We start from the raw sequence: 24932 nt of genomic DNA on the forward strand, positions 1-24932 counted from the left end.
CCTTTCTAATGGCTCTCTGTTTCGCCTGGTTCCCCCGGGCCAACCGCTTACTTTCCTTTCTCCAGTAAATGGATTGACAGCAGGACCGCTCTGCTTTGGATGAGCGCGTTGAAATGCTGGCTGGAGCGCTCTGTGGTATTGTGTTAGGTGAAAATGTTGTTAGAGTCTGGGGCGCGTGGGGCACTGGGGCTACCTGACTGGTGTATTGGTAATTCTTCAGTCTGGATCTTTCTTGCACTATCTTTCCCAGTCTGGCTGCTCGCTCGCTCGCTTGCTCGCTCTTCCACTGCTGGGTCTTCTGGGAGCTTTAGTTTCCTAGGGGAAACAGATGCATCTGCATCAGGAGGTACAGGCATGGGACAAGAGAATGTGCTACTCATTGCTTGCATGTATGCATTTGAGAGGTCTCGGAGACTGGGGTCCCACATTCCCTCCTGACAGGCTCATAACCCTGACCCACTTCTTATTGAGAAGGTAGTCTCTTCTTTCCCTTGGACGCGACAGGCATAAAACAGTCCTAGGCCAGGCGGCCACTTACCATCTGACAGGACCACTTGGGTGCAGAGGTCTCTCCCAGCTATTGTCCCCTCATGCCCTTTAAGCATTTTGGTGGGCTGAATCTTATAAACTAGACATGGGGCTCAGCCACTCGCCCCAGAGGGATGACAGGTTTCATTTACAGTTTACCCGATGTAAGGAACATGGTTCCACCTGGTGCGACACACAATAACAGCCATTATGGGGCTTTGTTTACATTTTTTCAAAACACAGATTCAGAGTATAATAAAGCAAACAAGTAATGTATTGCAGTTTAAGGGGAGCTACAATAAAACAACAAAGTGAAATTACAATAACATTTGCCTTTCCACGCTCCCATTTTTTCCATACAATATAATGTTTTACAATCATCCTTGAGTGTTTGTTTGTTTGTGACTTTCCACGAAGCACAGTGCTGACAATCGGCGGTGGTAACACTATTACTGCCGCATTTAAGAGTCTGTCCAATCTCGGGTTGGCAGCATTTACCTCCAGCTCTAAGCTCAGCCCAGCCGCGGACCATACCTGTACTTAATACTCACCAAGCCAATCCCGATCATAAACCCTTCTCCTTCTCCCCGCTCACCACCCTTGAAGTAGAAGGAATCATAAACAACCTCAAACCATCCAATTGCCAAGGCGACCCATGCCCGGCACCCATCATCAAGGAAGCACCTCATGACTTAGCCCCTTTCATCACAGCATTCATAAATGCCTCTTTTAAGACGGGTATAGTCCCAGATAACCTAAAGGATGCGTGGGTTATACCACTTCTCAAAAAACCCTCCCTTGACCCCAACATCCCAACCAATTTTAGACCAACCACCACGGTCCCGTTCCTTCTCAAGATCTTGGATCGTGCAGCCTACCTGCAGATTCAAGAATACCTCGAATCCAACAATCTTCTAGGGTTAAGACAATCTGGATTCCGTCCTAAACATGGCACGGAATCAGCCCTGATTGATCTAAAAACTCAGATGGACACACTAAAGGGCAATGGGAAGTTAGCCCTACTCCTTCTCCTTGACCTCTCTGCGGTCTTCGATTTGGTCAACCACCAAATACTATGCCAACATCTTAAATCTGCAGCCCACTTCTCTGACTCTGCTAATGCTTGGATCCACTCATTCCTGAGTAACAGATCCATGAGGGTCTTCTCACCTACAGCATCGGCAGAGCCCTCTCCCATTCATTGTGGCATTCCTCAAGGCTCTTGTGTGTCCCCTACGTTGTACAACGTATTTACCAAGCCATTCTTTGATGTGCTTGACTATCTGGGTGTATCCTACACCAACTACGCGGACGACACCCAGATACTCATTCATATCACAGGTGACTACACAGCCGACACTAAAGCCCTGAATGATGTCTACCTGGTCATCCAGGCCTGGATGGCACATCACGAACTTTGTCTTAACGACGATAAGACCGAGCTCTTACTACTAGGATCAAGCCACCGCCTTAACAAATTAGATCAAATCTACAAGTCTTTCACCATAGACGGCAATGTTATCAAGGTTTCCAAAGACACGAAAACCTTAGGCGTCTATCTCGACTCCACGCTTTCCTTGAACAGACAAACAAATGCAGTAAGGGCTGCCTCAGCTTACACCTGTAAGCTCATCACCGCCTGTAGACCATTTCTAAACACCATCAACTGCAGTAGTGCTCTCTACCTAGGGACTAGTCAATCCAACCTCAATAAATTACAAACTGTACAAAATAATGCCATAAGGTCAGCCTTAAACATCCCAAGACGATCTCATATCTCCACCGTCAGATCTGACTTACGATGGCTCCCGGTAAAACAAAGAATTGCCTTGAAAACACTAGCCTTAACCCACAAATGTCTGAATAACAACGCCCCACCCTACCTCTCCTCCCGCCTTACACTTCACTCCTCCACTTGACCTACTAGATCAGCACTAACTCATAGCCTCATCTTGCCCAAAAATGTAAGCTCCAAAAAGCGGGTGGCGTAAGATTCCCTGTCCTTGCCTCCAAACTGTGGAACACGTTGCCTACCCCTATTGGAACTGAACCGTCGTTCCTAACCTTCAAGAACAACACTAAAACCTGGCTGCTCTCACATGATTTATGAATCCCCTCACTCTGGCCTTGCTCCTAGTTTAATACTGATTCTGTGTATATACACTCTTATTGCACTTGTATTTTCGATTTGCCAATGTTACTTCTCTGTACTTTTTCTGTATATTTGTGAAAAGATTTTGCATATGTACTGATTATTGTAACCTGTTGTCAAGATTATGTGCCCGGTTGCCCCTGGGCCTGGTTGGCGTTTTATACATAAACTAAACTTCAAACTTCAAACTTCAACCCATGATCCGACGGGAATACAGTTGGGCGGAATCCCAGTGGGGATTCCGCCCAACTCGTGATGAGGCTCAATTAATGTCACTTGCGACAGAGCGACCCCTACTTTTATGTGAGGTTACAGCAGGAGCACAGACGTGGCTATTTAAGGAGTCCGCGAGGATTAGCTGTGGGACATTGAGGATCAGAGAGGATCTCTCCTGAGTGGGATCTGTCTGGCATCTGGTACTCATGACCAGGGGTCTTCTTCAGACCCTCTGTTCTGCGGCAAGGGTACCTGACACTGCTTGGACTGTATGTTATTCTTGAATCTGAACACACGCTGGTGTAATGCAGTCTTTCTCAGGGGTCTGCTCTTCCCCTTTGCATGTAATCTTTAAACAAAGACTTTCCACAATCTTTTTCAATGCATAAAGGTGATATACCACTGTTATCAGACGATTGGCAGCTATTTTGCCAAGGGTCATGACTTTGGACAACCTTCGCCTAAACAAGCTATTTGCTGATATAAAAAGCTGGCTGCTGCGAAATTGCACTAGCCTAAATGGTTGTCTAACCGAGCTTGCTGTTATCAACACTCTACGCAAAACGAAGAGAACAAAGGCCCTCACACATGATCTTGGACCAACACTTTGAAATGTCTATTCGTGTAAGTGTCTTAGGTAGCAGTAGTTGTCTAAACATTTTTATTTTTATGTTCAAGCAAATACACCCGTATCTGTGTGAAATACATCTTTGTAATATCACTAGAGCGAATGTTTCCACAAACCAGGATTTTGGAAACTCTCTTAATATTGGTGCAACCAAACATCTTAGCCAGAAAAAACAAATTGTGCAAAGTCATTTGGCCAGAACTGTCCCTAAATCTCATTTAACACCCATATCATGCCAATTGTACTTCATCCTAACTGGCTGCCTATATAATCAACAGTCAAACCTAGCACAGCCACTGTAGTCCATTAGTCACCATTGCACTGCCTCCAGGCCTACCACGCACTTAGGGGCTGCACCTGTAATCCTACAGTCCCTTGTTCTCCTTGCACTACCCAGAGCCGCGCTGCCCTGGCTGCACTTACTCAGAGCATTGCTGCCCTGTTTTCCCCTCCCCTCTCCTTGCACTTCCTCCTTCCCCTTTCCCCTTGCACTTCTCGCTCTCACACTTGCGCGATCTGAAAGACACAAGGCCTAGTAAGATTGTTTGTCTTGTTCGCCCTCTGTTTCCCCTCCTTGTCTTATTGCGCCTAGAAACACTTGTGTACAGGCGCATTATAAATGACATATCATATCATATAGCATCTGTGGATAGGCTGCCGATGAAGTGCCTAAGCAATTTAAACTCTACCTACCAATGGGCTCTTTAACCGCTCCTCCGCGGGAAGTAAGTGTATAGTTGTAAAGGATGCAAAGCTACAGAAGACATTTCCTAAGCATTTAAGAAAAGATTCCGATTTAAGAAGCTTTAAGAAACCATTAAAAATTCAATTGATTTGCTTACATCTACATTCTTAATACCTTAACTTGTCTCATGTCTGTATTATTTTAGCAACATTAAGATCTCTGTTTGCGCTATAATTTAGCAGTTTATAAATAAATATAGCAACAATAATATGTAATATTTTCTATAGGTTGCCCCGGGTCTATGTGATTTGGTTGAGTATTTTTCAACGATGTAGAATTCGATGATTTTTTTTTCTTTTCCTGGTTGATTTTGCCACAGATAAATGTGGGGGGGGGGGAGACCCCACAAAGCCCCTCCACATTAATTATTCACCTAACCCAAACCCCCACATATATTTGTGGCAATATCTGCTATAAATAATTCGATGAATTCTACTTCAATTAAACATACTGGGGAAAATCTCCCATTCCCGGTTGTCCTACCATCCCATATAGAAAGCTATATAGCTGGGCTATTACACAGAGAGCAGCATCGAATCCTTACCAAGCTAATATTAGTGTTCCTGTCAATCTCTGTAGTACCATTAGAATAAGGGTGCATTCCCCGACTTCACCTTCACAGGCTATAAGATATTCCTCCCACCTTTACTTTTGAGGAAGCTCCTACCCGCCTGTGTCTGGCCTTGTGAGTGAGGAGGACACCGCGGCTAAGAGCAGTACCTGGATCACAATACCTAGTCAGATCTGTGGAACTTAATATTACGTTATCCTGGGATAGATTAAGTAACATGCAAACAGTCCTGCTCTATTCTGTCCAGTTTCCGGGGCCCACAACAGTAAGCCAGTGTCACAATTGCTACTATCGTTGACTGTTCTGTCTGGAGGTCAAGTTTCTAATGTGCACTGCAGTGCCTATGATATTAGGCTGCAGATTCAACAATGTGCCCACCTGCCTGGGGATAGTAACACCCCGTTAAACAACCAGGTGTGCTGAGAAATTGCCCTCCAGCAAAATCCTTACAGACCAACAAAACATGGCAGCTAAAACCTGCCTTCAAGTCACCCAGCCAAAGACCTTTACCATGCAAACTAACACACATACTGATAGCACCCCCCCCCCCAAAGTCCAAACTAAGAGTAAAATGCTGCCGCACTACGCTGTGTAGGACTACATGTGAAACTAGGGAAACCTCACTTGCTACCAAAACCAACTGCAGCAACATAAACCTAAAACAAAGGCGGAAGCCACAATGGAGTCCGGGATATCCCGGGCAAGCTAGAAATCTTCACAGATCAGCCTACAGCCAACATGCACCTGCCCACCACAGAGCCTCCATAGTGCCCTGCTCTGTGCACAGGTGTCGGTTGAACACTTAACAGTCCAAGCCAAACAATGTGGGTTTAATAAGATTTCTGCTCCCGTCATGTTCTGGACATATGGCCACATTAGATAAGAACTTGGGTCCGGAGGGAAGACAGCACAGCGAGGCTGGCACTGCCTCTCCACCTGCTGTGGCTGCATGGGTTACTTTCAGCACTCACAATCTTTCACCTTTGATGTTCAGCAAATTTACACACAAGAAAAGGAAATGAGCACCAGGTGTAGCACCCTGTTGGACTGTCTAAAATCTATTTCATTTTGTATCTAATGTGAATAATTAACTTTGTTCCTGTTCTCTTTTTCCTCTTGATAGAGTCACTGTTTGATAAACTAGATGTCAACAAAAGCTGGATTGGTGACTCATTGGACAGACCGTGGGACTTTTGTGACACCTGTGCTGAAAAGGCACACCCGATAATGCCCTCGGAAGACTTGGCCGCCATGAGCAGCCAGCTCCAGTCCCAAGCCAAGGTACAGGCCCCGGATGCAAACATAAAAATACAAAAGCATTGATGTGAAAGTGTAGTTCAATGATTGTTTTCTGATATGGTTATTGTTTCTTAAATAGGTATCCTTTGATGGAGATCTGTGTAACTTCCTGAAATCCTGATACATTTAGACACCTGTTAATAAGAATATATGAGAACATTGGTGCTTTCATTGCTTGGCTCCTGTTTCTGGAGAAAGAGTTGACTTCTTGGGCCGAATGTATCCTCTGCATGCTACTTAGTGTGAGAAACCTAAGGGTATTGTCACTCCTACTCCCCTTGGATCCTCTAAGCAGGTGGCCAGAGAAAGGCCATTGCTTTTGGATCCTGACCCTGAGAGTGAAGGAGAAGCGAGGGAGGGTCACCTGGGTGGAGGGTCCTTGAGGATTGGGAGTGGATGCCCATGGGCGAGACATGGTATGCCGCTTTTTCCAGTGACAGTCAACCCCGGGGAGAGTTTGCACTCTCCCCCAACTTTCATAGGCTGTTTCTGGCCAGTTCCCCCTCCTTATTCCACACACAACACCTGACATAACTGAGACGAAGAAGAGTGATGAAGATTACCCCTCATCACCACTTGGGTACTGGGATGAGGAAGCTACATCCCGAACACTGGGAAGGTCAGGCATGTCTGCCTAACTATGGTCGGGCAGTTCCAAATGACCAGGCACACCTGCAGCTTGTTAGAAGGCTGCAGGTATATAAAATGAGAGGTGAGGGGCAGGGAAAAAGGAGTGATCCCGCCAGAGATCCTGCAAAGGAACCCGCAAGAGAGCCCACAAGGAGAAGCATGAAGAAGAAGCAGGGAGGCCAGCGTGACAGAGGCCAGTAGAAGACCCGGTCTTCGTGGGAGCAGCCATGGTGGGACTGGATGCCAAACCAGGCTCCCAGCAGACCCGGACCACAGAAGACATTGCCCGTGTCTGCGAGAGAGCTGAAGTGTGAGCAGGGTTTGCATTGGCGGTATTCCCCGCCCCAGAAACAGAGCGGAGATAGCAGCAAAAGCTGCTGGGAGGAGGGGCAGAGCACTGGTGAGTGTCAGAGGGACACGTAGTCACCGGGGAGCTCCAAAAAGGACTGCAGGCAAGTGCCCATCCATATATTGAATACCGAACTATATGAAAAGTTAACATTGCAAGAAACCAAGGTATACTGAATACCGACCTATATGAAACTTTTACACTGAAATGAAACCCATACCTATTGAACACCCCATTATAGGGAAAATTCCCATTGAAGTAACTGAGCACATTGAAGAGCAAACTTTAAAATGCTTTAACTTTGAGACAACGTGAGCGTGCAGTGAAACTTGAATTTAATTAAGCAACATAGGAACACTTTTTAACTCTGAACGGAAATCCAAATCATAGTAAACCTATGTTGCACAAGTTTCATCTAACCTTACAGTTGACTACATTACTGGCTATAGAAACATGAAAAATGAACTTTTAATGAGTGTATGCAGTGTGGCAACGCAATAACTTGGCAAAGGGTGTGTGATGGGTGGACTGCGTGGTCTGACATATGCGCCTAGACCAGAGGACCCTGAATGGTGATAGCTGAGGACACCATGAAACAAGCTCAACAAAACCACTGCAACACTTTTAAAAAGACTAAAGTGAGTGAAGTCTTGGGGAAGGGAATCCTGAGACTTCAAGAACTGTACTTGTTGTCTTGGGAACAGAGTCATGAGACCCTTTTTGTTTTGGATTATTCAACTTAAAACTTGGGGCAGGGAACCCCAAGGATTTGTCATGAACTATATTGCCTTGAACTGGAGAAGGTAACCTTTGAGACTTTTCTTTCATGGAACTTTCTTATGCTTGGGCAAGGGGAGCGGAATGAAACTTGTGAGCTGAAAGAAGCTCACAATTTTGAGTTGAACACTGTTTCTTTTGAGTGTGACATCCCTACACATTGGTTTATTATAGTTGTGAAGGCAAGGATAGGTTTTGGACATGGACAGACTTTTAAGTTGAACTCTTTGACACAGAGTTTCATTAGTTTCGTTCAGGTAGGGAAACCCCACCTTAGCATAGGGCAAGTTAGGCCTTCAACCATCCTCACATTTCAGTTCAATACCTTTTGTGTAAACATGAAATCTGTTTTCTGAGTCGTACTTCATGATACCTTCACAGTAGAAAGATCTGACTGGGTGTCTGTGATCAGACTTCACGTGTGTCTATTACCTCTAGAGATCTCTCTGACTGCATGTTACTTGTAGTGCTCCGTCTGATACCTGTCGAACATTGATTTCAAGTTCAGCTTGGACCAACCTGCTTTGAAAAACGAAGTATAGAATTTAGCACTGTAAACCAAGTAGCAATTTGCTGTGTTTGCGAATAGGCGTAATCAGTAAAATTCACCAGCAGCTAGTAACTAACTACATTATAAGTCATAATGAGTCATCCCAATACAGCACATGGACCAACTGGTAAGCTAGGTACAAAAAAGGGATTGTTGGGATCAGGTCACCCAGGTAAATGTATCAATTGGAGTCAACCAAGAAAGAAAAAGCTATGGGAGTGACTGCATTAGGCTAGCTGTGTTCTATTTAGTAGGCCCAACACTACCCAAAGCACACTGGCCATAGAACATGGGCATTCTAGAGTGTGTCATGTACTGGGGAGACTCTTGTCATTTTGAAGGGGTTCGATATTTGGTCTGAGTAACTTGACATGGCTAGAAAAAGTGAATATAAGGATTAAGAGGAGGATGAAAAAGTTCGCAGACCCCTGGTAAAGGGGTGTCCAATGGGACAGGAGCAATCAACGCTTACGTTTGCGTACACAATCGCATACACTCATGAAGTCATTGTAATTGGTTATTTATAACGCGCTTAATACCCAGAGGTTTCAAAGCGTGGACCCGTGGAACGAACCTGTGTTTCTCTGCATCGTTGGTTCCCAGCAGCGATGGCACCATAAAAAATCCTGAGATCTGTAGTAGGACTTGCCGACGTGGCGTCGGTGTGTCAACCTAACGCTGCAACCTCACTCTACTTTGAAATCTGGACTTCCAAAACACTCCTCCATAACTATGGGTACATTCCCTACTCGGGACAGGCTTGTCCCCTCTTTTGCCTCAGCCCCCTTCTCTGCTTGTCCCCCATGTTTGCACTTCTGATTACACTGCGTGTTCAAACCCACTGCTAACTTCTGTATCTGGGTGCTTCTCAAATTTGGCTGTGTTTTCTCATGCATTTAGCTAAATTCAAATATGGCTGTGTTTTCATGCATTTAGTTTAGTACATGTTTTGGCTGTGTTTTTATGCATTTAGCTAAGTTCAAGTTTGGCTGTGTTTTCATGCATTTAGTTTAGTACATGTTTTGGCTGTGTTTTATGCATTTCGCTTAGTTCAAGTTTGGCTGTGTTTTCATGCAACTTTGCACTCCTCCTGTTGGTTCAGAGTCAGATCAGAAGAAAGATTAACTCCTTCTATTTTTCCATCTAAAGGCTGTCCCCTGAGAAGGTCAGTTAGAGGCCCTCCTCTTGATCAGATGCTAATAGCAAAGCTCCCATTTCTGGTCTGGATACATATGCCTTTAGGCGGTTGGTGTGAAAGACCTTGGGGGCCTCCTTGGGATTGCCCAAGTTCACCAAATAATTGACCTCTCCAAGTTTGTCCCCAACCTTGAAGGGTCCAATCCATTTGTCCTGTAGGGCCCTCTGCCTTGTTGGTACCATAACTAGAACTAGCTGGTCCTGAGTAAACTCAACTATGTTGGCCTTCTGGTCATGCCAATGTTTAACCTGCTTTCAAGTTATCAGATGCTTCTGTCATCATGTGTGTCATTCTCCTTCGGATACCTAACACATAGTCAGTGACTCTCACTGGCTTGTGGGAAGGAACACACTCCAACCCTTCCTTGATTAGGGCCAATGGACCTCTTACGGGATGACCATAGAGAAGCTCAAAGGGGCTAAAGCCAACCCCTTCCTGAGGGACATTTCTATAAACAAAGAGAAGGCATGGCAGTAGAAGGTACCACTTTCTTCTAAAGGGTTCTTCTAAAGCATCTATCATGCTCTTCATAGTTTTATTAAACCTCTCCACCAACTCATTGGTTTGGGGATGGTAGGCTGTTGAGAACTTGTAGGTCACGCCACAGTTTTTCCACATGGCTTGCATGTAGTGGGACATAAAATTGCCCCTCCTGTCTGCGATAACCTCCTTAGGAAAACCAACCCTGGTAAAAATACCAAGGAGGGCCTTAGCTACTGCCTGATCAGTAACAATTCTCATAGGTATAGCTTCAGGATACCTGGTAGCATGGTCTACCACAACCAATATAAATCGGTTGCCTGAAGATGTGGGAGGGTCTAGGCGACCAACAATGTCAATCCCTACCCTCTAAAAGGACACTCCCCCCACTAGTAGAAGCACCAAAGGTGCCACATTCTTGGCCTAACTCCCTAACAAGGCTTCTGCGAGATGCTGTGTCTGTTTACAGTTTAGCCCGAGTGATGTACAATAGTCTAGGTTGTTTTGTTGGACGTCTGCTTACATTCAAAGTAATTTGGGCCTATACACACTGATATTAGCTCTACATATGGTGACCCATTCTTGTTTGAAATGTATATCATATTACAGTGATATTATGACTATATTATTGTGAGTGTACTGAGGAACAATGCTATGTGATGCCACTTACTGTTTTGTCAAGGGGTTAAAGGTTGTGTGTCACCACTTACCATGATGTCACTTGGGGTTGGGTCAAATGACACCACTTCCTGTGATGTCATCAGAGGTCAAGGGCCATGAGATGTCACTTCCGCTACCCCTGGCATTTTGGTGAAATGACGTCCCTGCTGATGGTTCTCATGGCACTTGGGAAATATTGACCCTAAAACAAGAGAAAAAAGAAGACCGAGAATAAATCGACTTTCTGCTCTAAGGTTAGTGTGCTACAAATGTGTGTGAGTTCACAGTTAAACAACTGCAGACCCAGGACTGTAGAACAGTTCAACAACATATTAGAAACCGGAGCTGAGTCCCTGATCGAATAACAGCTGTGAAAGCACTGCCCAGGAGAAGGTGGCCACTCTGGGAAGAAGTAACAGTCTTGAACCCGCTGCATATGTCCAACAAAGGTTGAGTGACAATTATATAGTCTAGTGTAGGGGTTGATTTATCTCTTTTCCATGTGAATTTGGGGGCATTAGTGTTCGATAACGCCAGATTTAGACAATGTAAATCCCACTCAGACATGAGATTCTCCCATCTTCACGTGCTAGCAGCTAGTATGGGGTCCTCACCGTATTGGTGTGGGCGTTTCGACTCATGATTTCTCCATAGTTACAATTTAGATCGCCCACAATGAGCAGGTTCTCCGAATTGCCACCACTGAACCATTTCACCAGTATCGGTAGTATAGGAGGCCTGATAATTTCAATATAAATTAATGATAAGGAGATTTCCCTCTGGACCATGCTCAATTAAAGTACTTGTTTATACCACTGCACAAATCCCTTGCAGGGATATAATCAATTGACTGCCGAGCACACTTAAATCATTCTTAATGGTGGTGAGTAATCCATCATTTAGGTACCTCCTGTAATGCAGGTTGAATGAATTTTTCTTATCTGTCTGTTAGCGGGGCCTCCTTTAGCCAGACGACCTAATGGTTAATAATATGATGATATAGGAGGGCACAGTGCTTTCCAGCGCTTAACAAATTACTATGGCCTTGCATGTTCCACAAGGCTATATACATAATATGCTTTACACCTAATCGCACCCTCAGTTATATCTGCAGCTAAGAACTTTGGGACCCATGTTCAGTCAATACCATGTGGAACTTTATTCACTATGCCATCCTCTGTGAATATCATTCTGCAGGGACTGTGTACTTTCCCGGGCTCCTCCCACTGCTCTAGGGGCATCCATCACAGGTATGTTCTGCGATTTTACATATATCATTCATAATCCATTGTTAAAAGGGCTTCTATTTCGGCGAGCATTAGATCCAACACAAGTTTAGACAGAATGTATAATAATAAAAGGTCAATTCATTTGTGGTCAGGAAACTTATCAGTGCTAGATCATTGGAATATAGATTTCTAAGAGTGGGAATGTTCGAGAAGAGATCCAAAACATTTTACCTGTTTAAAACAATATTGTGGTTCACCCTCAGAATATGTTCCAGCCCAGAATACTGTAGACACCGTTGTGATTCATAGCTTTCTCTGCACGTCCAGATCATATTCACTTTGCTGGATGCAAACTGGCCGATCTTGTGAAGGAGCCGAAGTTCTGTGTATAACAAATGGTTTTGATAGAATTACCGCCAACTCTTGGCCTTCATCCAGTAGGTTAGAGGTGTCAGTCTCTACCGTATTGGGAGGTTCGATAGAAGTCTGATTGGCTGGAATCTTCATCCTCATGAGTAGAGAGGTATTCTATGTCCAAAAGAGGATCTTGGATATGTGAGGGGTCCGAAATGTGAGGGGGACCACATGGTGAAGTTTTCTCAACAAATGCCATTTTATTTTAGTATAAGGTTGGATGACGACTCACAATCCCTACCCTGACGAGGATTTCCCTGCCTAACACAAAGTAATATCCTTTTGCTTAACAAAGGATATATGTCCCTCACACTTGTACATACAACAATTAAGCAAGGAAAACATATACGGCAGTTAAAAACAATAATGGTTGAATTCAAAATATGAACACAGTCTCTTTTCATAACCTGGGCGGACTCCTCTTCCCTAGGTTCCTACGTACTTCAGCTTCAAAGTTCAAGAAAGATCACAGTCTTGATTCGCAACAACACAGTTCAATATTGATTCAACTTAACATAAAAATCCCACAAAGAAGATACAAGTCTTTTCTTCTTTTTTGAATACGTTTTCAAATCCTCAATGGCAACAATGATAGTCTCTGTCAGGATGATTTACCCGTTTAACAACTCAAGAAATATAATATCTCTAAAAGCCTTGCTTGGCTCTTTCTTTGACTCCACGCACAACATAAAGTGACCACCTTGTAGCACTCTCTCCCTTGGCCTGCTCCGGCCACTCTTAAAGGTTGACCATCTGCATACACTCCACTGCCCGAACAGTTTTTCAACTGATAAGAATTCATAACAGCTTCACAGCATTTAACAAATTACAGCTTCAAAACATTCACCAACCTTTCAGGTTAACCCAGATTCACATTAATGCTCTTCAATGCGTTTCTGCAAATGATGCGCCTTTCCTTCTGGCTAACTGTTCCTAGAAGGGCAGTACTTTGGCCTCTGTACAAGCAACCAAAGAATGATAGGGATAGAGTCTCTTCCTGTCCCTCCCCTGGGTTTGGCAAGGTGTGGGTATCTCAGTTTGTACCAGATGTTGCATATAATACGAGCAACACGTTTTAGAATTTATATTTCTGATGTTTGTTAATCTGCTTAGAATCACATGCTGTGCATAGGTCCGACATCCAGTGGTCACTGCGGAGTATTGCATTTTGTTTTTCATAGTCGAAAAGGGGACGTCGACAAGGCGTGTCTGTAACACTATCCCTATAGTGACGTGCGTTGTACCCATAATCCCTCACGCGTCGAGGTCCCTCAGATTGTTTTTTTCCGCCCAGCTTCTGGTCGCCTTACGCGGAGCTCCTAGAGAGACATTGCAAATACTTACTACGGACCTCGGTCCTTAATTATACTTATTATATTGTTAAAGATCCCTCCCCTCGACGTTAGCTGTGAAGCTGTTTCTCCGCCGAGCAAGTTTTCGACGGAGGGGAAGAGACGGAGGAGATCCTTCGGCGCTGCCGAACACGTGGCCTGGCCTCGCCGGCCAACATACAGTAGGGAGAGTGGGGGTTCAAACTTTTATCTTCTCTTTGAGAATGTCTTTCTTTCTCCCCTATCTTTCCCTTGGGGTTGTTATCACCAGTTATTATTGCCTCAGCTATGGAGAGGACACCTTTTAAGTTTTGCCCACGGTGTAGGGGCAAATACACTTGGAAGGACAAACACAAGCTCTGTAATTGTTGCTTGCCCCTCAATCATAAGGAGGACAGCTGTGCGGCCTGTAAGCTCTTGAAACCAAGAACTCTTAAAGAACGCAAAGTTAAGAGGTGGGCGGACTACGCTATGTCGAAGTCAGTTTCCTCACCCGCCGCCGCTGTTACAGAAAGTGACGAGGAGGGTGATAACTCGACATCCGTTACGGAAGTCATTAACCCCCAGAAGGAGCGCTCGCGCTCCTCGACGTCCGTCCCCGGCCCCGACGGGCTCGGCTCACGCCCTGCTTATGGGGATGAACACCCCGGCGACAAGGACGCACACAGACCCCATAGGCCTAAGCACACAACCCACGGCTCTTCTTCGTCGAAGACGAAGGATCCATCAGCGCCGAAGGGGACGCAGGGCACTCCGGCGTCTACCTCAGACCGTAAGGGTCTCAAGCCCCACCCGCAAATGCAGCCGCGACCAGCGATTGGGCTTTCATCAAACACAGGCGCTACCCCAAAATCATCCGACGTAACGCTCCATAGAGCGGCTGTCGAGGAACAACGCGGAACGCAGGCTACGTCGACACCAGAGTCCTCTACTGACAAACTCGTTGTCGAGAGCCTGGCGAGAATTTTTTCCGAAGACAAACGTAAGCGGACGACGAAACAAACGTCGAATACCGCACAAAAAGCTATGGAAACGCCGAAAAAGCACAAGAGTAGCCAGGAACTGCCCCCTTCATCTAAGGGCACTTCTGAACTACCGGAGGGCTTTTCAGAGGGCGACGGAAACCTTTCTTCGACGTTGTGGGAGCGTTCTAAGCGTTTTGAAGGTGACAACACTGATTTCCCCCCTCTAGACTATTCAGGGGTCCCCCATGAGACCCTTGAAAGACTCCATTCTTGTATGGAGAAAATGGAAAGGTTTTTGGGAAACCAAAACCCACCCACACCCAAAAGACCAAGAGAATGGCCCCAGGATGACCCTAGGGTCAAGATTCCTAGGCTGTTTCCCCCATCTACAGACGTATATGACCTCACTGAAGAGGAGCAATACCTCCAGGAAGATGAGGAGTGTTTGGGTGGAGAGGAAGAACATGAGGAAGAGGGGTTTGAAGAAGATCCTTACACTAGTGCAGGAGTTTTCGAAGAAGATACAGCTACCTCGCAGCCCTGGCAATCCCCATCAGTGCAGCCTTGGCAATCCCCATCAGTGTACTCAGACCCTGATGTCTTTCACCCTTCTCCTCCCAAGGATTCACCTATTGGAAACACCTCTCCCATAGATGACCAACCTTCACTTAATGCACTATTGCGCAAGGCAGCAGCGCATTTTGAAATAGACAAATGGGAGACTCTTCCTGACATAGACTTTGTAGAGAAAGTTATTAAAGAAAAAGCCCCTTTTAGTCAGTCTATTCCGCTCCTGGCTTCTATAAAGAGAAGAATAACTCCTTGCCTTTCCAATCCTGCCTTAGTCAGAGGGGTCAACCCTCGGATAGAAAAGCTCTTCAGCCCTTCGTCCTCTGACCCCTTGTACATCAGAGGCCATTCTATTCCGGACTCCCTCGTAGTTACTAATACAAGGAAAAGAGCAGGGGTACCACTATCCACTAGTGAGGCACCACCTGACAAAGAGGGCAAAAAGCTCTATGCACTTGGGAAGAGAATCACGACGTCCGCCGCCTTTTCAACTAGGATTGCAAATAACAATTCCCTACTAGCTAGCTACGCAGATGCACAGTGGAGCAAGCTGCGCAGCGAAGCAGAGGACGCACCAGAACCCCTGCGTTCACGCCTGTTAGCTACAATCTCAGAGGGAACTCTTGTAAACCAGGGCATCGTAAAGAACTCCTTAGATGCCGCAGAGACGGCTGGCCGTTCCCTGGTTCAGGGAATACTTCTCAAACGCCATGTCTGGCTGCGCAATTCGGGATTTAAGCCGGAAACCCAGGCTTCCATGATAAATAAGCCCATAGAACAAACACATCTGTTTGGGAAAGCAGTTGATGAGGCCCTAGAACATGCGAAGAAAGAGTTTGATACCATCAAGACTCTTGACCAAATTTCTAGGCCCCCTAACGGACGCGGCTATGGCAATAGACGCTCCTTTCGTGGTAAACGCCAGCAGCAAAACCAACAGCAATTTTACTCTGCTACCAACTGGCCCTCTAACCAGGGTAACAACACCCAGTTCAGTCAAAGAGGCCAACGCCGTGGCAGAGGAAGAGGTCGCGGCTCCAGCCCCAAAGGTTCCACGCCCAATACCAACAAATGACCCGAAGATTCGGGTCCCTTCCCATGCATCACCGGTCGGGGGCCGGCTAACATCGTTCCTTTCAGCATGGGAGGGAATATCGTCAGACCGCTGGGTATTATACACCATAGCCCACGGATACTGCATCGAGTTCAACGGTTCCCCGAAGTACAGACCCCACGGAACCGACGCATGACACCGGAACACCTCACCATTCTTCAAGAAGTAGAAGAGCTACTGAAAAAAGAAGCTATAGAGGCTGTCCCCCTATCTCAGGTAACAGAAGGTATTTATTCAGTGTACTTCCTTGTACCCAAAAAGGACTTAACCATGCGCCCTGTATTAGATCTGCGCCCAGCGAACAAGTTTGTCAAACCCCAAAAGTTTCGTATGGTGACCTTGCAGGAAGTAATCCCACTGTTATCACAAGGGGATTACATGACAACACTAGACATGAAAGATGCATACTTTCATATTTTAATGTTGCCAGTGCACAGAAAATACCTCAGGTTCAAGATAGAGAACAAACACTACCAGTTCAGAGTACTACCCTTCGGGATAGCATCTGCACCAAGGGTATTCACGAAAGTACTGGCAGTGGCAGCGGCCCACCTGCGCAGGTTATCCATCCCGGTATACCCTTACCTCGACGACTGGCTCATAACTGGGGATTCTTACGAAACATGCTTCTCCAATACCCAAAAGACTGTAGACCTTTTGTTCCAACTGGGCTTCTCCATCAACGAAAAGAAGTCCAGCTTAGACCCCAGCCAAATCAAACAATTCCTAGGGGCTCTAATTCGAACAAAGGACGGCCTCGTCTTCCCCTCCAACGAGAGGGTCCAAAACATGCTGTTTCAGATCCCCCATTATGTGGCAGGTCGAGAGGTGACGGTACGCAAAGCAATGCGCTTGCTAGGGATGATGGCGTCATGTATTTATTTGGTACCTCACGCGCGCCTGCGCATGCGCCCAATGCAAGAGTGGCTCAACAGCCAGTGGTGTCAGGCCAGCGGACAATGGGATGATCTAGTGGTGGTCTCGCAGGCCTTGGTTCTCTCGCTACGGTGGTGGACAAAAGAAAACCTGTTATTAGGGAAAACTTTTGCCACACCCGCAGTGGAAGCCACTCTAACCACAGACGCATCCCTTACAGGATGGGGGGGCTCACCTATCCCATCAGACTGCTCACGGAGCGTGGACTCCGAGCTTAGCATCCAAGCATATAAACCTGCTGGAACTACTAGCGGTGTTCAAAGCACTGAAAGCCTTTCAGGAACACCTACAAGGAAAGACAGTGATGGTCCTCACAGACAGCACCACAGCCATGTACTACCTCAACAAGCAAGGGGGCACTCACTCTCCAGGACTGTTCAAGCTGTCCCAGAACATCTGGAAGTGGGCTCTCAAACACAACATGTTCCTACTATCACAACATGTACCAGGGGAACTCAATCTGCTAGCAGACAAACTCAGCAGAGACTTCCCCCTGCCCGTAGAGTACGAATGGCGGTTACAAGAAGACATCGTCTTTGACGTCTTCACACAATGGGGTTTCCCAGAAATAGACCTGTTCGCAACTCTGGAAAACTCTCAATGCCAAGATTACGCCTCCAGGTACCCCCAGAACCAGTCCAAGGGGAACGGTCTATCGATTCCATGGTCAGGGAAATTTGTTTACGCTTTTCCCCCGACTCCCCTTCTCAACAAGATAGTGCACAAGATGCACCAGGAACAAGTTACCATGATACTGGTGGGCCCGACAGCCATGGTTCGCTCACTTGTTGAAGATGTCTCTATCTCCTCCAGTGAGACTGCTCTGCCCGTACAACATGCTGTCACAAGACAAGGGCAGGACACTGCACCCATGCCCTCAGACCTTGAACTTAGCAGCCTGGCTCCTGAGGTCATAGAATTTGGACATTTACAACTTCCACAGAGGTGCATGGACATCCTCAGAGAGGCCAGAAAGCCTAACACTTGTCACTGCTATTCTAGCAAATGGAAAAGATTTGTCATCTGGTGTAGAGGGAAGAGTATCAACCCCGTTGACTGCTCTCCCACACAAATTATGCTGTACCTGACCCATTTACTGGACTCGGGTCTAGTATTCAATTCTATTAAAGTACACCTGGCAGCGCTTTCGGCTTACACCACTTCACAACACAAACTATCGTGGTGGAAGATCCCAGTAATCAAAGCCTTCATGGAAGGGGTAAAGAAAATACACCCTCCAATAGCAAACCCAGCTCCTGGCTGGGATCTAAATGTGGTACTCAATAGGCTCATGGGGTCACCCTTTGAACCCATGCACAAGGCAACTCTTAAAGATCTCACTCTTAAAACTGCTTTCCTAATCGCTATTACCTCCATTAGGAGAGTAAGTGAACTACAGGCCCTTTCGGTTTTAGACCCCTTTGTAACAGTTCACAAGGATAAAGTGGTTCTACGCACACACCCAAGGTTCGCACCGAAATTCATCTCCAAATTTCATGTCAACCAGTCTATAGAACTACCAACGTTCTTTCAAAATCCTTCAAATCTAGGAGAAAAAAGCCTGCATACACTTGATGTGCGCAGAGCTGTCATGTTTTACATGGAAAGAACTAGTCCACTGAGAAAGACTAATCAGTTCTTTGTCTTGGTGGCAGCAGGAAGAGAAGGAGATGCAGTTTCAAAATCCACTATATCTAGATGGATTGTACAATGCATCACTCTCTGTTACACTCTTGCTAAGAGAGAACTACCCTTCAAGCCAAGAGCACACTCTACTCGAGGCACTGGGGCATCCATAGCATTCATTGCAAATGTTCCCCTTGAGTCCATCTGCAAAGCGGCAACCTGGAGTTCTGTACACACCTTTACAAAACACTACTGTCTAGATGCCCACTCTAGATCTGATTCCCAGGTGGGACAAGCCGTATTAAGACATCTTTTCTCTACTGTTCCTTCTCACAACCCACCTCCAACTCCGGGTACTGCTCGCTAGTCTATGCACAGCATGTGATTCTAAGCAGATTAACAAACATCAGAAGACAATGCATTACTTACCGTAAAAGCATTTCTGATGGTTGTATCTGCTTAGATTCACATGCGCCCACCCTTCCTCCCCGCTCGGATGGAAGGAACATAGACATCCTTTTCTATATCTCTCTCTTTTCTGTACTCACTCACGTCTAGAAGGCTCCCTCAGGGCAGAAAAATACAAACAGAGGGACCTCGACGCGTGAGGGATTATGGGTACAACGCACGTCACTATAGGGATAGTGTTACAGACACGCCTTGTCGACGTCCCCTTTTCGACTACGAAAAACAAAATGCAATACTCCACAGTGACCACTGGATGTCGGACCTATGCACAGCATGTGAATCTAAGCAGATACAACCATCAGAAATGCTTTTACGATAAGTAATGCATTGTCATTTGGCATTAACCCCCTTCTGCTGTTGGCAATATTGTTTAAATTGTGTTTTTCTTGGCTATGGTAATGCTTGCCAACTCTTAATAAAGTCGCCCCCACAGTTGCTTGGGTTCTCCACAGCCTTGTACTTTCAGAATTACAATCACTTGACTTTGATTTGCGATAGTTTTACTGCTTTGACCTGGTTTGCTGTTTATATGAACTTGGGAATCACTTCCATTTGCAAAGGAATACTGCTGCTGCTGTTTTACAATAGTGCGATATGTATTAGTAACGTTTGATTCGCTTTCAGTCACACGCGCCTTCTGATACTGCTTCTTTCTATCAATACTGCTTCTACACGAGTGCAATTTACTTGCCAGGTCCCTGCTTTCACCACGTTGCTGGGTACAGAGCGCTCCCGGGTCACTAACAAGCAGCGGACTCACAGGAAGAGACGCTCACCTCTGTTTCCCTTGCTGATCACTGGACTTCAGCTGTTGTGGCTCCACTCAAACCAGCAAACCACTTTGGTAAGTCTGCCTTTGTCCACACCACTTCCAGATAGAGCGTCCCCTGCTCCCGATGCACTCTGGTGCACACCAGCTACCGGAGACAGCCTCCTACATGCTTCCTGCATTCTTCCTGCTCTGCCACATCTGCAGATCAGGGCACAAGGGGGAAAGCTTTCCTCCGATACACCTTCCGTTGCGCAAACTCTCCATTTCAGATTTCTGGAGGCACAGACCCTCTCAGAACCTGCAGTTGTTATCTGCCCAGAAAGGGTCCCAGTGTCGTCTTGCTCCTGCAGCTTCTGCCTGGGCTGCCAGCACAGACGACGCTGCTTCTTCTGCTGACTTCTTCTACTCTCCACCAAAATGCCAACTCTATGGCCTGCACCTGAGGGGGCCTTTTAAGCCTCTGTCTCCCTCGGGTGCGAGCCATCTGCTCTAATGAACGACCACTCCTACAACATTGTGCCTCTTCCTCCCTCTTCTTTGTCCCAGTACGTAGGGAATTATGGGACTTGAGCCCCAACAATAAAATAAGAGTTTTGCATTTCTGTTTTTACTTTTGAACCTCAATTTATTTTGTATACATTTTTTAAAATGGACATCAGTAGAGTTAGTCATTGGCTTTAGTTGTACAGGGGAAGGCAATTATTTTACGCTGATGTTCAAATTTCCTTTCACTGACCCTTTTGGTGTTAAGGAGTGTTTCAGTTTTAGAAATCTCCTGACCTTTAGAAGGATTTTGATTTCTCAGTCCCAGGAGTGTATGATTGAGTTCACCCCTATTTATATGGATACGTTGTGGACCAGCAAGATGGTAATTACAACAAGCCATTATATACTTGGGTATTGTAGAGCCATCCTCCTCAGAGGAAGACGCATACCCTGTCTCATCCCCCGGATTCCACTCTCTCTCCCTGGGCCTTTTCTCCTCACAGGTGTTCCTCCTGCAGAATACCGCCACCAAGGTCAGGATCAGAAAGTGTCTGCCTTTCCCTGGACACCTGGGAGGAGATTTTAGGCAGGGGTTTAGTGAGGGATCCATAGGATTCATCACAGATATCAACCCTTTGCAAAAAAGTTCAAATATTCCCCTCTGCTGATTTGGAGAAGAAGTCCTATCTCTGTTTGTGACAAGGATCCTTTTTTCACCTACTTTTTTTGTTATTTGTTGTAGAACACTGATTCAGTTTCTCCACATTGCCATCCACAGAATAGGTGTTTGTGAGCTGTTTCCATAAATTTCGCAAACATTTCCCAGAACCACGATTTTCTGGGAGTTTATTTGGTATGGGGAAAGCCATTGTGGGCGGTGAGGAGGCTTTGGTACGAGTCACCACTTCATTATCAAACCCTGTCTTAGCGCCATTCATTTCAAGGCTCATAGACCCATGGGTCAATACGTCATCTTCCGAATGGAACCTGATCAGGGACGAATTCAGGGCCGTCCGGAGGTCAGTTGTTTGGTAGGTCATCGACACATGTCGAATTTCATGACCAGAAATGTAAATTCCTGAGTTAACATGTGGAGTTGGGCAGGACATTTAGGTCCAGGGCTAGGATCCAGTCCAGACTGATGTTTTGTGCTCCATGTCTCAGATGTTTGTGCATTGATTAAGCTTTTCATGAATCTCATTTGGCGCTTATGGTTTTCAACTGTGTTTTGACGTCCCTCATGTCATAGTTGATATTCTCGTACACCCTTACCAGCCCAACACAAGGTTTAAGGCAGATATGGGTGACCCAGCGGCTATGTCAGGGGGAATGTTATAAGTTGAGTTCCTTAAATTAAGGTCCTCCTTGTTGGTTATGGACTCTTTTAAAGAGTGTGATAGTCTGAAAAGGTCAGGGATTTTTCAATTGAGTTAGGTGAGAGAGTAGTGTGCAATCGAGGAGGTCAGTGATAAAGGGACATTGTTGTCAGATTTGGTATCCGCTTTTAGAATACTGTCTGTTAGATTTGCCATGAAAAACTGGACCGTTTTAACAGGAATCTGCATGGCTACGGATGTAAAGATCCAGTGCAGCCGGGTAAGCCGTAGTGGTCAATTCCGATATCAAGCATGCCCCGGTGGGCGAAATACGGTCCAGGTAATTGAGAGTAGATGGGTCCCCGCCTGCGAACGTGCCCTCGACCAAGACAGCACCTGTACCTGAGGGAACAGTCATACTGACCGCCCCTGATGGCTACAAGTAGCTTTAGAGAAGTTGTTTGTAATTTTAAGAGCTCCCCGAGTTTTGGTGCATATTGATTTACTGCGGCTCAGTCTGCGGACTGTCTAATCCAACCGAGATATTTCTTCAGAAGCTGATAACACACCCGGTAGGTTCTCCCTCTTTTGCAATACTGCCTTTCTTCTGAGAGTATAAGATGACATTTTCGGGTTGGAACGTACTCCACTGCTAGGTCCAGGCCCCCTGCGTCAACTGTAACAACTGCACTTGGAGTTCACTTAGCGGACACTTTGCAACACTGGTTCCTTTTTATATCCTGCTCCTCTTCAGGAAATGGTGGGGTACAGAGAGAAAGGACTTCCAGTAGTTTGTACAACTACTCCTCAATACTTTAGTCCTATGGCACAACAGGATTCCAAGCAGAATCACGGGACACTAGAATAAGGCTCTGTTTCACTGCAACAACTGTGCTTGGAGTGCACTTCGTGGGCGAACAACCTGAAAGCATTCAAGAGTGTCATGTATAAAAATGTACAGGTAAAGCCTTTTATATGCCCTTGCAATGATTCCTCTCACACTTCCTCTGTGCTTTGATGGATCCACTTATCCTGGCCAAAGAAGTACAACGGGCAGCATAAGTTATCTTCATGCACTTTGCAGAAACTCAGTACCACTATAAGCTCAGTGTTTTACCAGCACAGGGAAAGGTGAAAGGCTTACCTAACAAAACTACATCATGGTGCCTCTTAATGGTTTAACCATGTAAAAGATAAATGTATCTTGCAAAAATGTGTTAACAATGGCATATTTCAGCCTGAAAATATTGAAACAATCAAATAACAAGAATTTGGAAAAACTGGCCAAGTTATGCCCTTGAGCAGTTTACTATCTCAAGGTGAAGGCAAATGGGAGCCTTTTGCTTCTTGTTTCCAAAGCTCTGTAATTTAGTTTTGCCTCTACATTACTGAAGCAAGCATTCAAAATCAGAAATTGGTATATTTGGCAAAATGCTAATCTTAGGCCATACACTAGAACTACAGACATGGCCCCACGATTACAGTTGCTGCTTACCCAGCAGTCAAATCCTGTGGGATAACCTGGGTCCTCCAAACTCTGCCCCCATCTGGACCTTGAATGCTTTTGTGAAGTGTGCCCTTGTGTTCTTGTACAGCTGGTTTAGAAAGGCTTATGACCGCCCCTTCAGCTCATCTGGTCTACCCCTATTTTCTTGTTAGGCAAGCCCCCTGGGCTCAACGGTACAGGTGTTTGCGCTCGCAGTATGCCGGCTGCATTTACTTTTCACCTGTGCTGGGGCTGACACCTGTTGTCATTTTAGGCATGCAGTGCCTTTCCCTACATAACCCACTCCATCAACCCGCAGTGGTGAAACCCGCTGTGGTCAAGGGCGTGGGTATTTGCACTGGCAGGGTGTTCGCGCTTTGGGTGTCCCAAGCTTTCTGGTCTGTTTATACTGTCCCTGGTGCAGCGGTTCTGCTGAGTTGTTCGGGACATTGGCTGCAGGCTAATCAGGTGAAAATCGACTTTATTCCTGGTGTTGCTGGACTCATTTAAAGATTTATGTATACTGAAGCCCAGCTGTGCAGGAGTTTCCAAGTAACTCTTGCACCCAATTGTATACAACTGCAGTGAACAGGGTTGGATTTCCAACAATGGTTACAAGCGGGGATAGGGAGACGGACAACATTCCCCAAGGTTTTGCTTTATGCTAACAGTGGGCCCCAACTGGCATTCTTTGCCGTTTGCGCATTATTAGTGAATAGTTGTTAGCTGTGTGGTTATTTATTTTATTCTTTTCACACGATTTTGTCCAGCTACGGGGAATTGATTGAATCTTTTAATCTGCCAATTTCTGTGTTGTTTTGTTTTGTTAGCCAATATTTTTCTCCAAGTTGCCCGCTGTGAGAATGGCCAAGACGAATGCTTCCATGTCCATCTCCTCGAGGAAAGGTCCGAATGAAGGTTTTCAAGATCTTTGAGTCGGATTGAAATGAATGTGCTCATCACTGAGGTTAAGGAGCTCTTAATATGGCATCGAAGTTGTGGGCTAAGGCAAGAACAGAAATAGGGGCAAGGATTATAGGGGGACCAAGTCCAATTGCACATCCAGTGCATTAGAAACTGATTTAATAATAATAATTGTTGTGTTGGTACTCATTAATCGACCTCAGAAGGGTGAAAGGCTGAGTTGAGGTGTTTTAAGAACAGGCTAAATCAGTGACTCACCACCTGAAGTGTGCCTGGAAATAAACCTCTATGAGTCTAGCAATTATTGGATAGAATTCCAGAAAGACAAATGATGTGCTATTCCTATTCTTTCTTATTTCGCGTCACTGCTCAAAGTCATTCACTTGTGGAACCCTGTTTTTTTTAAGAGGCCCGACCAAAAAGTCAGCCTCTCCAAAAATAAAGAGCCACATGACACTGGCCACAGCCCATGAGTTTACATAAAAAAAAAAAAAGAAGTTTAAAAAAAAAAA

The 24932-nt window shown here is 45.7% G+C and overlaps 1 protein-coding gene across 4 annotated transcripts in view; it reads left to right on the plus strand.

Annotated features, from left to right (window-relative positions):
* The window catches only part of LOC138549941 (rho GTPase-activating protein gacN-like), a 308520-nt gene that overhangs the window by 55691 nt on the left and 227897 nt on the right, over positions 1–24932 (plus strand). For 3 of the 4 annotated variants that reach the window (XM_069642373.1, XM_069642374.1, XM_069642375.1), the window contains 2 exons: positions 5964–6121; positions 20131–20280. In XM_069642373.1, coding sequence (XP_069498474.1) covers positions 5964–6121; positions 20131–20280 — 308 coding nt within the window. The remainder of the gene's footprint in view (positions 1–5963; positions 6122–20130; positions 20281–24932) is intronic. The other variant, XM_069642376.1, reaches the window with a different exon arrangement.

The sequence above is a fragment of the Ambystoma mexicanum genome, chromosome 1q (genome assembly GCF_040938575.1).
Source record: "Ambystoma mexicanum isolate Mex_15411 chromosome 1q, UKY_AmexF1_1, whole genome shotgun sequence".
Taxonomy (NCBI): domain Eukaryota; kingdom Metazoa; phylum Chordata; class Amphibia; order Caudata; family Ambystomatidae; genus Ambystoma; species Ambystoma mexicanum.